This window comes from Aquila chrysaetos, chromosome 12 (assembly GCF_900496995.4).
Source record: "Aquila chrysaetos chrysaetos chromosome 12, bAquChr1.4, whole genome shotgun sequence".
Lineage (NCBI taxonomy): Eukaryota > Metazoa > Chordata > Aves > Accipitriformes > Accipitridae > Aquila > Aquila chrysaetos.
The window spans coordinates 41014345-41032466 of NC_044015.1; the positions used below are offsets into that span (position 1 = coordinate 41014345).

The 18122-nt window shown below is 38.4% G+C and overlaps 1 protein-coding gene across 4 annotated transcripts in view; it reads left to right on the plus strand.

The window, feature by feature from the left end:
- Window positions 1–18122, plus strand: part of LEPR (leptin receptor) — a 44093-nt gene that overhangs the window by 14111 nt on the left and 11860 nt on the right. For all 4 annotated transcript variants that reach the window (XM_030032385.2, XM_030032384.2, XM_030032386.2 and 1 more), the window contains 10 exons: window positions 2548–2753; window positions 5163–5308; window positions 5996–6140; window positions 8995–9291; window positions 9465–9582; window positions 12538–12737; window positions 14641–14789; window positions 15035–15194; window positions 15284–15366; window positions 16824–17040. In XM_030032385.2, the coding sequence (XP_029888245.1) occupies window positions 2548–2753; window positions 5163–5308; window positions 5996–6140; window positions 8995–9291; window positions 9465–9582; window positions 12538–12737; window positions 14641–14789; window positions 15035–15194; window positions 15284–15366; window positions 16824–17040 (1721 nt within the window). The remainder of the gene's footprint in view (window positions 1–2547; window positions 2754–5162; window positions 5309–5995; window positions 6141–8994; window positions 9292–9464; window positions 9583–12537; window positions 12738–14640; window positions 14790–15034; window positions 15195–15283; window positions 15367–16823; window positions 17041–18122) is intronic.

Sequence of the window (18122 nt, forward strand, 5' to 3'; positions counted from 1 at the left end):
GACAAAAATATTCCAAGTAATTTAAAAGCTGTATGTCTGCCAGATACCATCAGTATAAGGTTCCATAATTCTTGTGTCCTGAAGTCTATGAGTCCTGGTAAAAATTATTTTAGGAATGTCCGTATTGACTGGCTGTAGCACTAATAAATGTAAACTACATACGCATATGAACCTGCATAGCTTATGGGGTCGTTATGGCAGAGTACAGGTGCTATGAGGGCATAGTGTTATTGAAAATCGTTGTTTTAACCAGCTTCAAAGAGTATCCTAAAAATTAGGTGGATGCATAATGTATGTGTGGTGATCAGTGAAAGATAAGGGGAGTGGGGCCCCGATTCAAGGAGATCCATGTGAGTACATTGTGGGTTCCCTTGCAGTCCCAGTCAGCATGATTTGCATGCGCTCTTCCTCATAATTCATCATCCTTTTGTTCGCTTCCAACCTCTCTTCAGTTTTTGACCTTTTCTTTTTTAAGTAGGGCAGATTATGGTAATGGGATCAGTGAATCATGCCCATTTCCCCTGTGCTCTACAGTCAATTAAATGTACTAGACACCAAGTTGACTAAAAACAAAAACCAGAAAATCTTGTCCTTTCTTCTCCTCCAATGTAGAGTTCTCTGCCCTCCCTGAATTCAAGTGTTACAATGAGTCATACCAACTATAAAACCATTTAAAAATTTTACAGAAAGGTTCTTATTCTATTAATTTCAATTTCTTTCTCTGAATTAGTAAAACAAAGCCCTTACTATACAGAAATAATTCCAAACTTCAGAACAATTCAAAACATAAGCTTTTTTTGTAAGGATGACATGTCAAAAGCAGGAAAGAATCCAGGATGGTTTAACTTCAGGATTTGCCTTGGCTTTGCTGCTGCGAGAAGTTTGGCCACAAAGTATTCACACTATTAAATTCACTGTCTTAAGGAGCCCTGTGTCACCAAATACCTGTAGTACACCATAAACGTGTATCTGTGTTTGAAAGAGCCCAGAGAATATCTGTGGAATAGAAATGAGAATGCAGAATACTTCGGGAACTGCTGGTTGCTCTTAGGATAGAAGCAGCTTTGTGCCCACTTGTGCAGTATTTATTTCATAAATTGAGAACAGTTTGACTGAAGTCAGTGGAGATTGAAAACATGTATAAAAGAGTAATCATGCACGAGGATTGCTCTAAAAATGCCTGTAAAACATACTTGAAAAGCATCTGTGTACTCATGTGTACATGGGAAATAGTATGGGTCTTCTTCATGCTGCTGGTTGTAGTTGACCCAAGGAAAATTGTATATGTTTCAGAGATATAAACTAAATGTGGTGGCCTGTATTTCAATATGAATGTGTATGCTCTTTTTGTATCCTGTAAAACATTAGCTATCATTAAGAGACATAATGCATGACTGCTTGCATCAGTATATGCTACTTACTTTGTCATTTATTTAATTTAAAATGTATTGAAATCATATTGTTAGAAAATCTGATTAAACTCTTTATGAAACTTACATTATGCCCATGCAGCTATTAGCTTCTAAAACTTCCAAAGGTTATCTTAGACCATACAATTTTTGCAGTGGATTATGTAATCAAAAACCATGTATGTTAAACTCTCAAGGAAGGAGGGTTAATAATAATAATAAAAAAAAAAAAAAGCTTGAAACTAAATCTGAACATTAAGTCAAATTCAGCTTTATTCTGAGAAGCAATAAAAGTAAAATGCAGTAAGTTACTTACTAAATATTTTCCGTGAGCCTGTCCAAGACAATAGTAGTAATGCATGTGAGTAAATAATTTGCTTTCCTAGGAAACATTAGACTATCTACAGAAACAAGCTGTGCATAAAAATAATTAAAGCCTTATCTTGGAGTTAACTGCACAATGTTAAGACTTTTGGAGGACACACGTGTCTGTCTTTTTTTTTTTTTTTTTCCAAATACTATAAGTTGTTGAAAATGAGTGCTAAAATGTGTTCTGAATGGTGGAGTTCTTTAGCCTTTTGTTATTCCAAAACTTGTTTTTCACTTTAATAGTTTTTTTTGATTATTCTATTACTTGTAACGCTTAATTGTAGCAGAAGCTGGAAAGAATGTTAAATTGTTTAGATATTATTTCAGTGCCTCATGAATAGGAATTAGAACATAATCTCTATGGGGATGGCAGAGAGCTGCCAATTAGTGCACTGTAAGGCAAACTAACTTTGTGTGCCTAAGAAGTATCTAGTAATAGTTACCATCAAAAATCAGAAACTAGTCTGACTAAACTGCAGGTATCATCTAGTATTGTAACACATTTGTTTTAAAGTCAAACCTTAGGAATAATTGTCATGAAATCATCTTTACTTTACTTGGAAACCATTTTAAAAGGGAGAAGCAGCAAAGTAAAAACAATTGGTTACAATTACTGCCTTTTTTACTTTTTTCATGAAATTTTTTTTTTTTTTTTTTTTTTTTTTTTCCAAATAAACCTTATCCAGATGGGCAAACGTCCTCTATTGAGATAGAGTATAGAAAGAAATACTGGTTTGGTTTGTTTCATGGTTTGTTTTTTCCCTTGTAGATCAGAGCTGTCACTGGGAGATGTATCTACGAGCTCTCTAAAGGGGACTGTCATGATTGCTGAGTGTGACTGTAGCGAGTATGACAAATGTGAGTGCTGCGTGCCTTCTCTGAGACTCAACTACACTTACATCATGTGGCTGAAGATGATGATTGGTGTAACACCTCTGTGGTCACCTTTGATGTCAGTCAAGCCCATAGACATAGGTAAGTATGACCTATATTTTAAACCTTTTTTAATGGAGAACAGCAGCAGGATGTCCCTTCTGGAGAAGGAGGGCACAGACAGAAAAGGAAAAGGCTCCCTGGTGCTGTCTCACTTACTCAGGTTGGTGCTATACACATTTCTTAGCTGCCTAATGCCTGTCTGGGCTCTGGTACAAAACCATACTGAGCAAAGGCCAGGCTGTCAACATACTTGAGCTTTCATTTCTAACCGGGACTTCTCTGTGCCTGAGTCTGGGGCAGTGGTGGAGCTTATCTGTCTCTGTTGCTGAGGACTTAAATTAAAAAGTGAGGGGGGAAAAAAGCTGTTCCTAAAGTTACTTGGCAAATAAACCCACCTCTTTTCTCAAGCAGCTCTGTTGTCCTGATGCTTTCTTCCTTACACATACAATACTAGCATTTTCCAAGTTGGAAAACATTCCTCCATAGTTAATCAAGTTAAAACTATACTGACATGAATTTGATATGTGTTGCTATACAATATGCACAGTTATTGCAGATCTTGGCAAATTTCAAAAAGGCAGGGACTCTGTCAGCTGTGAGGAAAAAAAATAAAAATTTTATAAACTCCTTCCTAACTGATGTGCTTTGCAGACTGAATAAGTTAAAAGTCCCTGGGTGGGCTAGTTTTGAAGATGAGAGGTTGCATTTTTCATCATGCTGCTTTTAAATTATGCTACAGGAAAAAATTAAAAATTCAGAGTTGCATCTGCCAATATTTAAAATGACGTAATTAGTTTGTTCTGCTTAGTGAAGTATGTTTTTAAAATGCATAATATTAGTATATGTTCTGCCAAGATTTAGCTCAATTAAAAATTATTTTGAAAGTAAAACTGAATACTTGTGTAATGTAGAGTTGTACTTGCTTATAGGTTATATTAGTAGAACAGGTGGCATCAGTAGAACAGACACCACTATCTGTATTGTAAGATTCACGAAAGTGTGATGTAAAGGTTACTGACTTTTGTTTTAAAAGTTACACCTCCTCCCAAATCACTTCCTGCTGGTCTTCATTAAGTTAATTGCTTTGAGATGGTATGTAAGTAATAATAATATAAGATCTGACTTAGTGTAGTGAATTTATACTGGAAATAATAACAACTTTTTGGTAAACTGAGTGAGATTCCAGTAAGACCACTTAAATGAGACACCTTGAAGAGCTGAGAGATCAATGAAAGGCTATTTTGTATTTAATCTGGTATTGATAGAGGCAGACTCTTACTTGAGTGGACCCCACAGGAGCGGTAGGAGGTTCCAGGAAAGACTAATGTGTTGTCTGAGCATGTGGTTCAAATGATAGGAGGCAATTCTAAGCTAAGCACCATGGATGTGCATCATCTTCCGAACTCTGCCAGCTCGGTTACTGCTACCAGCCCACCTTCACCTACATGGAGGTTACTATCATTTTCATTCTCCCATTAGAACTACTTCTGTGAGCCTTTCCCAGCCTCCTGCACTCATATTTTCCAGGTTAGCAAAAACATAGTGTAGACAGCATAAAGCCTTGAATGGAAGTAATGGTTATATCTGGGGGGGTGGGTGCAGGCTGTGGACATCCAGTGCACATGGTACTCGATGTGAACATGTGCCCACTGCCTAAGCCCCTTGGAAATGCTTTCTCTTCAGCTTTTGCACGTGCTGTTTACTCTGCATTGGTTTTTAACAGGATATTACTCTTGCATGGGAGAAACTGAGAGCTGTGAGTGAGGATAAGGTCACCCAAAAGACACTGTACTTACACAGTGATTTGAAAAGGTCTCAGTAACAGCTAAAAGTAGGATCTAGGTTCCTTGCCTTTGTTCGAGGAAGAGTGAATGTAATCCTAATCATCATTCTAAATTGCCCATCCATTTCCCTCTCCAGAGAGTTCTCTTCATCCTTGTGGGAAGTTTCTGAAACCCTCCATTTTTACTTTGCCCTAATGTAGCTCTCCTGGAGACCTTCCTTCATAGCCATAATCACTGTGGAAGGGATGGGAGTATTTAGAAATTCTTTGTGTACCATATGAGGACATTACCTCCTGTATCTTAAGAAGCTGTGCAAATTGCTTTGCTGAGCACTCCCATCCCTCAGTCCTCTTTTCAGCAAAACAGGTAGGTTAGTGCTTGGTTACTGGGAAGAATCATGGCCCAAGGCAAGAAATTCATGTAGTTTTAAGGCAAACGTTAGGTCAAACAGCATGTCCTGATAACTATATAACAGTGCCACGGTGCACTTTTCCAGTGATATTACTCAACATTACTCTGTCGTACACTAGCTGTAGAGCAGCTCTTGAAAACTGGGTTTAAAGAAAAGGTGTGAAAGAGACTTCTGAATCAGTAAAAACCCATTACTGCCAGCAGTCACAGGCAATAAGGTTAGTGGTAAACTTGTCAATTAATTTGTCCACAGTAAAGCCTGAACCTCCTTTGAACCTGCATCTAGAAATGACAGAGAAAGGTCAAGTGAAGATCTGCTGGTCCGACCCTGTGCTGATGCCATACCCACTTCAGTATGAAGTGAAGATCTCTGCAAATTCAGGTCAAAATGGTTGGGAGGTGAGTCAGCTCTGCTCACTTTCATTTACGATGGAGCAGTGCAGGTTGGCGGGTCTCTTCCAGAGCTCAGGATTTCTTACCAACCTCCTTGTCATTGGGCAGTGGCTCTGGTGGGTTGAGCAACGTGGCTGGTCTGGTGGAGCTGGGCATGGCACACTGTTTTTTCCTGAGCTGATGTGTCCAGTAGACCCTGGTAAACGTCAACAGAGTGTGGTAAAGCTGGCAAGCTGGACTTTACATCTGTTACACAGGAGAGCCTCTACACAATGATGAAAGACCCATCTTAAAAACAAACTTCCATCTTTCTTTTTGGATGAAATGCTAGATTCTGTGAAGTCTAAAGGCAAAGAGCTCTCCTTTCAGCAAGCCCTGAATTCCATGATACATGCATATATGTTTAATATTTATAGTTTTTATTAATGAACTGCTTTTTCTGTTGCTACCATGCAACTGGCTCTGGAATAAAAAGCAGCTGTTAATTAGCAGTCCATAATGAAATAACATGTTTTCCACAGAGGTATGCAACCTCTACCATATTCAAATTTACAGTAAATTTAAAGAAGAAAGCTTTTTTTACCCAACTTGCTGCCTAAAAACTACTCTCTAGACTATTTGTTTTGGTTCCCTCTGTCTCTTACTTTTTCCTGTTTCATTATACAACAATAATGGCTTCTGATAATCCAACAGATGGTTCAAGTTGCATTAGAAACCTCACTGGCCATAGACAATAAACTACTTGATTCTTCATACTTAGTTCAAGTGCGGTGCAAGAATCACCATGGTCCAGGGTTCTGGAGTGACTGGAGCACACCATATAATCTCAACTTGGGAGGTAGGTCACGTGCAGTCGCTTATGTGCAGTAAGTAGTCCTTTGGAATAGAACAGATTTCCCAGTTTGTTTTGTTTTGTGGAGTGAGTATTTGAGAGCATGTGTTATCCAGGGAGGTACAGTATGCAAGAGTTGAGCTGAAAAATCCTGTGGAAGTTCTTTACCCTTCTGCTTCCCTTTCTGCGCAGCTTTGCCTGAGATTCTGCTCTTTCCTTTGTACAAAACTTGCATTAGAAGAGTTCTGGACTAATACATGTAGACTGCACAGTCAGCTCCATGACACCTTCTTGTCTGGCCCTGTTGCTTGCTCACCAAGCTCCTCTTCAGACCCAGAAGCAGCGCTTCTTCTAAGGTTTTTTTCTGTTTCAAAAGGCAGTTGGCAGCATTTAACCTCAATACAAGATTTTTCTCCTAATGCTTTCTCTAACTTTTAGTTTAGGATCAGGCTTTGTAGCTGAACCGAAAGCATAGAACATAGTTTCAGGTTTGTAGATTTAACCTAATCCATCTTGGTTTGTAATGCTGAGTCCCATTCATAAACTACGTAATAGCCTCAGTCAGTCAGTTTCAATGCATGTGGCTTTAGTGTTAAGCATATTATTTTATATACTGTAGTTAACTTACTACCCAAATAGGGTGAGTTCCTGACATGTCACGCACAGTAAGAGCTCTCTTGGACTAAGTAAAGGGCTCTTATGATTTAATGAGGTTCTTTATATCAACATAGTTCCTGCTAAAATGATAGATCATAATGACTTTTCATTCATGGTCGGAGTATATAGGAAGGGAAAGAAACTTTGTTTGGCAAATCCTTGGTCAGTTATCAGGAGTGCTGATTTGCTTTGCAAATTGAGCTGGTTTGGGTCAGCCTAAAGATTTCATGATTTTTGCATTGTATTTTTCCATGCTCTGCTTACGATCAACTGGAAATTTTTGGTCTGTGTTGTCACAGGTATCCTCTGAACTATTACGTGACAGTACTAGTGCTTTACCTAGGTGCTTACACGTACACCTGCTTACTGTATGCTAAATAGTGTAATGTATGTGCTTGAATCAAATGCCAGGGAAATAACTAAACTTTGCAGAAGGAGCTCTCTTCCAAGAAAGCTGAAAAGGTGCTCGTGGCAATCGAGCATGAAACACAGGATGCCTGATCATATGACTAGAGGCCTAACTGGCCCTTAGTCTTTTGGATTTATATCTATATATATATATAAATAAAAATAAGTGTGTGTGTGCATATATATAAAAAACTATATAGCTTTGGGAATTTTTTGGGGGTAAATACACGTTCTCTCTCACATATGCATATACTGATATTTTTAGAAAGAGTTTATGAGTGTATTGAGAAATATGGATGTAAAAGAGGTGCAGTAGATACTGTTAGATTATTTTTTATTAATCCTGTTATGGGATATGTAATTGTATTAAACATACACCTCATCACCAAAATAATCCTGTTGTGACAAACCTGATGGCAGCCTAGAAAGATTAATTTCTTCACTGCAGGAAGCTCAAATTGGCATATTCTCCCACTGGCCAATGCTAGGATGAGCCAATGGAAGAACAGTGGAGTGTGCAGCACAGCTGGGAGCAGCCAAGCAGCTGGTACAGGAACACTGCCTTGCATTTCATGGAGGCACATTAACACCGCCAGAGTAAATGCTGAAATCAGGCAGTTATATTTTTGTACAGCTGACCAGTTTCATGTTCTGATTTATATTTAACATGAAAGTCTTTGACAATGACAGTATTGTTAGTCTGCTCTACTACCTGAGAAGGCCTGTATTTTGGAAAAAATCCTAAAAATATCTGACGCGGTTCCTCAACTATGGAAGGCAAACCTGACCTTTTAAGGATTTTCATGCTGGCTTTGGGTTGATCTTTGGCAAACTGTTCCTTTTCAGCAGGTGTGGAACACCTGTGGCTTCCCTAAGCACCTGACTGGTTGAGGTTGAGCTTATGCATGTTTACATGCTTTGCAAATTCCGTATCTTTATGCCTAGGTGAATTACCTACTGTATAACTGCTACCATTTGGTATTAACTACACTGTTGAGATTGTAAAACAAGTTTTTGAGACATTAATCTCCTGCTGACTTCAATAGGAGCAGGAGTAATAACTACTGGAAAGCTTGATTTTTTTTTTTTTTTTTTTTTCCCCCCAATCCTCTCTGCCCCAGTTCTGATTAGCAATTCTGTCAAAATCTACGTTCGAGTATTACAATAATGCTTCAGCTAACATAGGATTTCAACATCCTTGCAGGGTTAAAGGAGTTAGATTTCTTTTTTAATTCCTCCCCCCTGCCCCAACCCAAACATCACTCTTCTCTTACTTTTACCTGAGGACAATTTTAATGATTTTAAGATTTGTGTTGTATGTGTTTGTGAGACGAGTTACAGAAGCTAATCCCTTCTAGGTTGCAAGTACTTGTTGCAGTATTTAAATAAGCTGACCTGATGCCTTAAAAAAGTGGGCTGAGTAAAAAGCAGCAATGTTAATCTAGTTTCCCAAGATTTAATTTACAGGAGCCTCTATGATTCCCCGTTTCCCGTGTGCTGCTGTGTATTGCTTTCACTGTACCCTCCAGTGATTTTCTGCTCACTTAATTAATGTTTGCCTGGGGATATTAAAGATTATTATTGTCAGAATTTAGAAACATCAGTTTTGGAGGGAGACTGTCAAAGGCTCGTTTCTGCCCCTCTCCCCTATAGTTGTTAATAATAGTTAAGAAGTAGGAAATTTAGAAATACAACTGGATGATAATAATAATATTTTTCTCTTGACATATGCTTTTATGTTTTTTTTGTTCAGATTCTAATCTCAATATTTTTCTACTTTTCCCTTTCTGTGTAGCTGAAGTCCTGTACTTCCCTCCCAAGATACTGACCAGTGTTGGTTCTAACGTTTCCTTTCATTGCATCTATAAAAACAAAACCAAGATTGTAGTGTCCAAGAAGATTGTCTGGTGGCTGAATTTAGCAGAAGAAATCCCAGAAAGTCAGTATACGCTTGTGAATGATCGCGTAAGCAAAGTTACTCTTTTCAACTTGAAAGCAACAAAACCTAGAGGAAGTTTCTTCTATAACGCATTATACTGTTGTCATCAAAATAGGGAATGTCATCATAGATACGCTGAATTATATGTAGTAGGTAAGATTCCAGATGATTTTAAATTATATTTCTGGTGCATTTTAATAGTAAGGTCAGAATATTTCCACTTTAAATGCCAGTTAGCTTTTATTGAGCAGTTATGATTTGTAATGCATGTTTTTTGTATAAACAATTATATCTTTATTAATAAACTTTCAATGTGTTTTAATTAGATGTGAATATTAATATCACATGTGAAACGGATGGGTACTTAACTAAAATGACTTGTAGATGGTCTGCAAACCCAAACACATTGCTCCTGGGGAGTTCCTTGCAGTTAAGATACTACAGGTATGTATAGCTTTTAATGCAGCCTTTATGTTTGGAAAGTGTTGCTCTGGAAATACTTCTATTCAGGATTCTTTGCTGTAATAATAACTATAAAATGTCCTCAGTTTCTGTAAGCTGGACTTTTTTGCAACTGGAACTCCAGAGGTATTACCTACATGTGCAGAAAGGGCACCATAGATAGCCGAGTACGTAACATGGATTCTACTTACAATGTTTTTCAGCATTTGTAAAACCTGTAGATGCAGTTTGGAAGCCAGTGCTCTTAAAGCAGATGTGTTTGCTTGTGTCAGTTATAAAAATTATTCTTCTAGTTGCTCATATCTACAAATTGTAAGGAAATAAGGAAAAAAAAAATTCACGGTGAGAGTGCCTGAGCACTGGAGCAGTGGCCCAGAGAGGCTGTAGAATCTCTGTCCTTGGAGACTTTCAAATCTCAACTGGACAGGACCCTGGGCAACTTCATCTGACTTTGAATTTAACCCTGCTTTGAGTTGGAGGTAGGACTTGAGACCTCTTGAGGTCTCCATTCAATCTTCGATTTTTCTATAATTCTGTATCTTTTTTTCTATATACAGACAGTAGATAAAAATACGGGGATGGAATTTAATTCATTCCAGATGGAAAAAATCTTGCTTATAAAGAGAAAATCAAATCTTAATTCATAAAGGGAATATTGCTTTATGAAGGTAGCATGTTTGGGGGCTACAGCAATTCTTAGTTTCCATGGTTTTGGTCAGATGTTTTGGCCTAGCTTGTTTTCAGGTAGTTGGTTTGATTTTGTCTGTCTTCTGGACAGAAAAGGAGAACTGGGGTGTGGTGTGGAGCAAACACATTATTGTTTGCAAAATACAAACCTGATTATTAAATCAGTGGTATGATCATCCTTATCTTCATGTGCACAAATATTGCCTGTGATCGTATTGTTTTACCATGAAACTAAAAAATCCCTTTGAGTTACTAATATATTGAGCTTGAGAGTTTCCTAGAACTGTGTTAGTCTTTATATAAACAAGATAGACAGACAGACAACCCTTCCTGAGGAAAAAATCTTTAGTTTTACTGCTCTGCTGGACTGGATATGCAAAGGTTTTGGCAAACAAGCTTAAAGCAGCCCTGAGGGCCTAATCCTTTGGAAAGCTGGACTGTCTTCTCTGTTGGGGGTGGACTGAAGTTTTGAACTATCGAAGTACCCAGGTGAATATTTCTCAGGATTCTGTGGGCTAAATAATAACTGGAATGCTTGGGACTTCAAGTGGAGGCTTTTAGGGCAGGATTAGTGACTAGCTGACTACTAAGGTAGGTTTTGTTTCAACTGTCTTCACAAGTATGAATATAATGAGTGTACTGCTGGACAGAGAGCTTGAAATAAAAACCATGCTGTTCTTGCCATGTTTTTTATTCCCACTTTTTCACAGTTCTGTTTTAGCTAAAAATGTTATTTTCTAATAGGAGGTAATATCTGTACATTTGTTACAGTGTTCTGCTAGAGCTAACAGTGAACATTAATACAGACTGAAAATGCTTCCCGGACGCTAGTATTTATTGTGATCGTTCTTTTTGTTCTTTTTTTTTTTTTTTTTGATTTGTTAATAGTAACATCTGAAAGAAGAGAGAAAAAAAAAATCATGGGGGACCACATGAGTGTAGTGACTCCCAAAAAGTTGAAGTATAAGATGTTTAAAAATTTATAGTTATGAAAACACCAGTATCATTTCCATAACATTCTATTGCATATTAGGAACAAAAATAGAGGAGGAACTTGAATGTTTACAAGCTTGAAACCAAATGAAATGGTCAGGTTTTTCAGTTGCCCAAGCTTGATTGTAAGAGGCACCATAAATATGTTGGAGTTGCTAGTATTTTCTTAGACACAGGCAAGTCCTCACGATGGAAGTGGGAAGTTAGATGTGTTGCATTGACATCAGACACGTCAGGTTTTCCAGGAGCACGCAGCTATTCTTCTTAGTTACTGCTGCAATTACATTTTACAGGTGAAATCCAAAGCTCTACAGTAATGTCATGTGATAGCTTTGCTGTTGGTGTTTTGTTTTGGTTGGGCTGTTACTACATCTTCCTCTACAGTCAGTGCTGCCAACAGAAACAGCACAAAAACGATCATCCTGTAAAAACAGAGAATGCTAAGCTAAACCTTCAAAGCACAAGGCACCAGTTTAATCAATATTAGCTATGTTGACAGGAAGAGGAGAGATTCAGCTAAGTGTAACTTCTGTGGTTCCGTTGAGTAACTAATACCCTATCTGGCCACTCTTACCACAAGTCTGAGCTGTGCACAAGCTTAGGAGAAATTAGGAGAAATTTGAAAACTTTCCTTTCCGTCCCCAGTAAGATGTCCAGTGCCATTTTATCCAGAGTCCAGGTCTCCTCTCTTCTGTTGCCAGACGCAATACTGACTGTATGTGGGATTTTAATACCGCCCTCCAGAACTGATATTTTTATGGGATTTCCATCTCCTGGAGACTTCACTGTACATGTCAGATTGGTCCACGTGGCAGCTTTCCCCTGGACGCCAGTTAGTATTTTGAAGGTCATATTCCCGGCTGGAGTAAATTCTTGGCTGGAGATCTGCCTTGCTATGTTTATTGCTAATACATACCACCCGAGTAACATGATTTACGAGTATTTGGAGATGCCTGCTCTTGTTGTACCTGTTTCTTCCTGTTGTTAGTCTCTTATCAAAAGATTTTGCACTGGGAAGAGCCTTCACGTCCTGCTTTTTTCAGGCTAAGAGCCAAAGCTTTGAGGAGTAACGCTGCAGTGTTATTTATCCATCTAGTGCAGATTCAAGTTCAAGATCTGTCCAAATAATCATCCAAAACCCCCAGATGGTTCCAGTGACACCATTTGTTTTAATTGCCTTCAGAGTTCTATTTTACTGATGCCATGAGTAGCTCATAGTTGCAATGTATTAACTGAATGGTTTTTTTCTCTTTTAAGGAGCAGAATTTATTGTTCTGACTTTCCAAGTACTTCTCCAAAATCAGAGGTGAAAGAATGCCATTTACAGAAGAATCATTCTTACGAGTGCACATTTCAGCCTATTTTTCTTTTATCTGGATATACCATGTGGATAGAGTTTAAGCACTTACTAGGAACACTTGAATCCTCACCAACTTGTGTCGTTCCAGCAGATGTGGGTAGGTCAAGATTCGTGCACATCTTTCTTCACTTGTGACCTTGGATTTCATTCCTTATATGGTGTAGGTAAAGTACTTCTTCAAAGCCTTTTAAATAAATTAGATTGTGGAAAGAACATAAAAACATAAGAGCTTTGATATTGTCTTCTAAAAGACATTGGATTAAATGTTATTTCCATACATCTTCCTTGGCACAGGAGCAGATTGTAACTGCAGCTAATACCTATAAAACGAAACATCCAGTTTTGCATGTTTATCTTCTTGGGTGTTTTCAAAGACATCTACAGAAAATGCAAGTATTATATTTAAAAAGGCAGTCTCATTTTTAAGGTTCTTGGTTATCTTAATTTTTCTGAAGTCTTCAATTAGTTGTTAAGTTTATCCTTTGATACCGTGTAGCGCTACCTGTATTACTTACCCAGTTATATAGTAATTTAAAATCATAGGGACTGTTCATGCTCTTGCATGGTTTTGTAAAGTTTCTTTTGTGAGACACAGAACACTTAAACTTGTATAAAAGCAAGAGGCAGGAACAGTGAGTGTGTGAGGAAGCACGCATACAGAGAACATAAATTAAACCAAATTATCCTTTGCATTTCAAAGTTTAAATAGAGTAAGCAAAAGTGAATGACACGGAAAGGAAAGGCAAAGTTCAGTGCATTATAGCTAAGTGGGGTATGGGAATTACTATTATTACTATTAATTTGGTGACCTTGTGGTTTTCAAGGTTGCTCCTGTCTAGTTCACAGAGGGTTGTTTGTGCCTTTTTGACAAGCAAGTTCGCCAATTGTCAGAGAACTATTGGGAGCCTTGGGCATCAGAAAGGAGGGTGGTGTGAGGGATGGCGGGTGGACATCCTGCACTTCTGCTGCTTAGACAGTTTGCCAAGAGAACCTGGCACCTTGTCAGCATGGCAGCTGTAGTGTCAGTCTGTGTCGGGCGTGTCTGTGCTCTCAGTTGGCTGTACTCTTTTGGGGAAAGATGGTGGCTTTATATGATGCTGCCCAGTTAGGAATTCTAGCAGAACTTGAGAAGTCTGGTTTATTCAAGTCATCACTTCAAATAAAAAGCTATGAATAGAATTGACCTACACTGAATGAAAGGTGCTCTGTATCATAGTAAAACAGAACATACTCATTCTAGCACCACCCAAAATTTAAAGCTTATTTTTTTGTTGTTGTTGTTGTTTTCTCACTCACCATCTGATTACTCAAAACAAGTTTATTCTAACTTTGCTCTGTTAACAAACTAGGGCTTTGTAACACTCATATTCAGTCTGCTGGAGAAGCTCAATTTTGTTGGAATTTCCTATTAGTAAAATAAAAACTTCACATAATATTTCCATTAATCATTGCATAATGTCCATCACTGTCCTTTATAGGAACTACCTTTCTGGGCCATGTGTGCAGCTACTTTCCACAGCGGTACACTGGCCATTAGTGCCAGGCTACATCTCTTGCTGTTTGTACCAGGGGAGGTACCAGATGCTGGCACTAATATAAGCTATTGTGGTTTAAATTAAAATGAAATGTACTGAAACTTGCCCATGGATTTTTTTTTTTTTTAAATAAAATGTTTATTCTGTAAGGAACTTTGATTTTGATATTTCAACTTAAGATTTTTTTGGTGATTTTAGTTTGGGTCAAAATTCAAATGAATTTTCAATTAAAGAAACATTGCCTTTCTCAGTCAGCAACGCTTTTGCCTGCAGTGAATGGGCGAGGCAGCCGGAACTGGTGAATTGTTATGTTTGCATTATAGTGCAGCTTTACTTGGAATAGCAGAGGCCACAATGTGTTACCTGCCACCCTCAGGACAGAGGAAAGTAAACCATGATGATTGGATTTAATGAGAAATGTCAGTGCAGACATTATAGTAATACATTTTTCTTTGAATTTTCTAGTGAAGCCCCATCCCCCTGCCAATGTTAAAGCAGAAATCACCAGGAATGTTGGGCTGCTGAATGTGAGCTGGACAAACCCAATATTTACGAACAATGATCTTAAATTTCAGATTCGGTATGCTGTGAACAGGGAAGAAATTACATGGGAGGTACTGTCTTTTTTAATCTAGATTGAAGCATGAATTGTTGCAGTGTTGGCATTTAGCAGGTTAGCTGGTTTTTGTGGAATCTGTGGCATGCAGTGAATCACGTTTATAAGCATTTGCATTACCTAGCAAAGGAATATTACTGATTAGGCCACTTTCTCATTGGATTAATTTTTGGGAATTTTGACTGTAACAGATGCCGAAACAGCCTTTTGTTCTTACTCTAAATATTTTGACTTCTGTTACAGCTTTATGAAGTTTCAAATGCACCAACAAGATCAGCTGTGATAAGAGTTCAGAAACTTTGTGTTGAGTATGTTGTTCAGGTCCGGTGCAGAGAACTGGGTGGATCAGGTTACTGGAGCAACTGGAGCAGATCAGCCTATACAGTTGTAAAAGATATCAAAGGTACATGTGCTTTCAGAGTGCACTCTGGTGGTCTCTCCAGTTTCAGACTGAGGTGTGACACTGTTCTTTCAAACTGTGTAATCTTGCAGCTCCCTTACAAGGCCCTGAATTTTGGAGAATTATTATTGAAGATCCAGCAAGGAGGCAGAAGAATGTTACACTCCTGTGGAAGGTGAGAACAGTTACATTTTGGTCTTTCACTTTGATCCAATAACGATTGGTAGAATTGCCAGAAAGGGAGTACCATAAGCACGTGCTTCCCTGGGAGGCAAACCTGGGCAGTCGCTGATTATGGGACTTTGTATTGCAAGGCACTTGGGGTATGACTTCTTTTGTGTTACTCTCTCTTGCTTGGCTAATACTGGAGGCAAGTAGGCATCGCTGGTGAATATTGATTGTAATACTGTGGTGCAACGGGAGATGGTTTTGCCTTCTTTGCTCAGTCAGCCTGCCTTGGACTTCACTCCCTTCTGTTGCTATCATTTCCTCCCCGCTTCTGTTTTTATTCTCTTTAATCTCTCCTGCAGCTAGCTGGCATATGTCAAGCTGATTTTGTACCCTAATCATTACCAAGTTTATAGTAATGTAGTAGGACAAAAACTTTCCTAGTGCTGTGTGATTGCTCTGGATGGTTGAGAAGTAGGTGAGGCTCAGCCCAGACATACACTGGCAGCAGGCGTGTTTCCAGACTTGGGAAGCTCACAGGCCTTCTGAAGTGAGCTGATTTTTGTACAGTGGACCCATCTGAGGTTATGGTCAAATTGTTCTTGCGCAGGTCCAGTTGCATGCACCACAGCCATATTGAAATGCATGTGGGCCATTATTCCTGAAGTCTTATAGTCCTTGCTACTTCAGGAGAGCCCTCAGATCTCTGGGCAGGCTGCAAGCTTCCTTGCCTTTGTGCAGAGACCAGACCTGCTGCCTGAGTTGCACTAATGCAGCTGAAGTGTCAGTGCTATATTACATGTTCATATCAGTCTACACTTTCAGTGTTAGTTATACAAATGCTATGGAACAGAGACTTAAAACACGATTTGTTCTAATACTCAGAAAAAAGAATAACATGGAATCAAAGACTTTAAGTTATGATGAGAAATGCGGTCTTCAGCTGCCAAGTTCTGCTGACCAAGATCTCTGAGCAGAATGTGCCACTGACTCCTAGACAGCTGCCTGTATAAACACCACTGCAACTGCATGTAAACTGGGCAAAGCTACATTAAAAGGTTAATGCAGGACAGAGAAAAAAAGTACATCAGTGACTGCCCACTCTTGTTTGTCCAGGTTTAGTATGCAAACAGTCATCTGTTCTGGTTTTTCAATCCTGAAAAATACTAACATAAAACAGTGAGTTACTATAGGAGTCTGAGTTTGTATTTCCTTGTGTCCCCCTCCTGCCCTCCCTTCACTGGAAAGACAGCAAGTAAGTGTGTCAGCTCTCAGAGAGAGAGAGAGAGAAGAAATTAAGTCTTTAAATGGACTACAGTGCCTTTGCTAAAAGGACAGTAGCCAGTCTATAGTATCTTTATTGGGTTGTGTTTTCTTAAAGTTGGAGCAGTGCCTTCCGCCCAAATAACATTTGATTTTGAAATCAAAGACTGGGAAATTAATTAATGCCAATGTTTGCTGCAGCCACTGATGAAGAATCACTCATTGTGCACTGTGAGCCGATATGTTATAAAGCATCAGACATCAGGAAACACCACGTGGTCAGAATATGTTGACAATGGCACTACCTGTTCATTTCCATGGACTGAACACACACATACCATTACAGTTTTAGCCATGAATTCAATTGGAGTTTCTGCAGTTAATTTTAATTTAACTCTATCACAGCAAATGAGCACAGGTAAGAACACCAATTAGTAACCATTTTGAGATGTGGAAAATGCTAGGAATCCTTGTGATACTTTTGGACAAAGCTTTCTTTGTAATAAAATTCCCTTTGTTAGAATAAAAAATGTTTTATGATGATACATTCAGCTGTATATGGGAAACAGATTCTGTATCTCACCGACAGAGCTATTTGAAAAATGAAATTTCCATCGCATGAAAATCTTAATGATCTTTGGGGTTGGGAAAAGAGTTGTCTTTCACTGGGCTGTCTTCCCTCCGCTAGCAGAATATAAAATAATTAATCAAAGACAAATAAAATCTTACTGTAGAACTGGTCTTTCATCTACTTTGTCTTGGGAACACCCAACATTCCTGCTAGGGAATGTTTTGTTGTTTCCAAGATGAAATATGGTCTTGTTTCTCTGGCTGCTCACCTGACGGGCTGCCAGAGTACATAGTTTTCAGAGGTTTGGCTTTACTTCCTAAGCAGCCTCTTCATTGATTCGGCTGCACTCTGCTTTATTAATAAAATAAAGGCTATTGCTTCTGAATGCTTCAATTGTGTAACATTCATATGCAAATATATGCTGTGGGAAACATTACTGCAGTCCATTTGTAGACCTTTAGTGCTGTAATGCAAAAAGGATTTTTATGGATAAAATTCTTTCTGATATTGTGTGTAAGCGTATTCTGGAAAGAATACGTACCCTGTGGTTGTTAGCGGATGTAATGAGAAGCATTTGTCCAACTGGATTGTTATCTTGGTGTATTACTTAGATTCAGTAGGATTGGATTTAGCTTACAAGGCTCTCAATGCGTGCTTTACTAGCTAAATGTTGACAGTTCAGTAGTTGTTGATAATTTTTTGAATAAGGAGTGATAATTAAGGAGGTGCACAGGAGAAACAGGATATTTGTTTGATGTCTGGTAAGAAACTTGATCTATTTAGTGTTTGGGACTAGTTGGCGTAAACCAGGCTTTGCTGGCTTAAAGAGAAATGTATTTGCTTATGTGAACTAAAGATCAGGCTTTATTATATAGAAGATAATTAAACAAGTAAATGATGAAGTGCTGAAACCATAGCAATCATTTGTG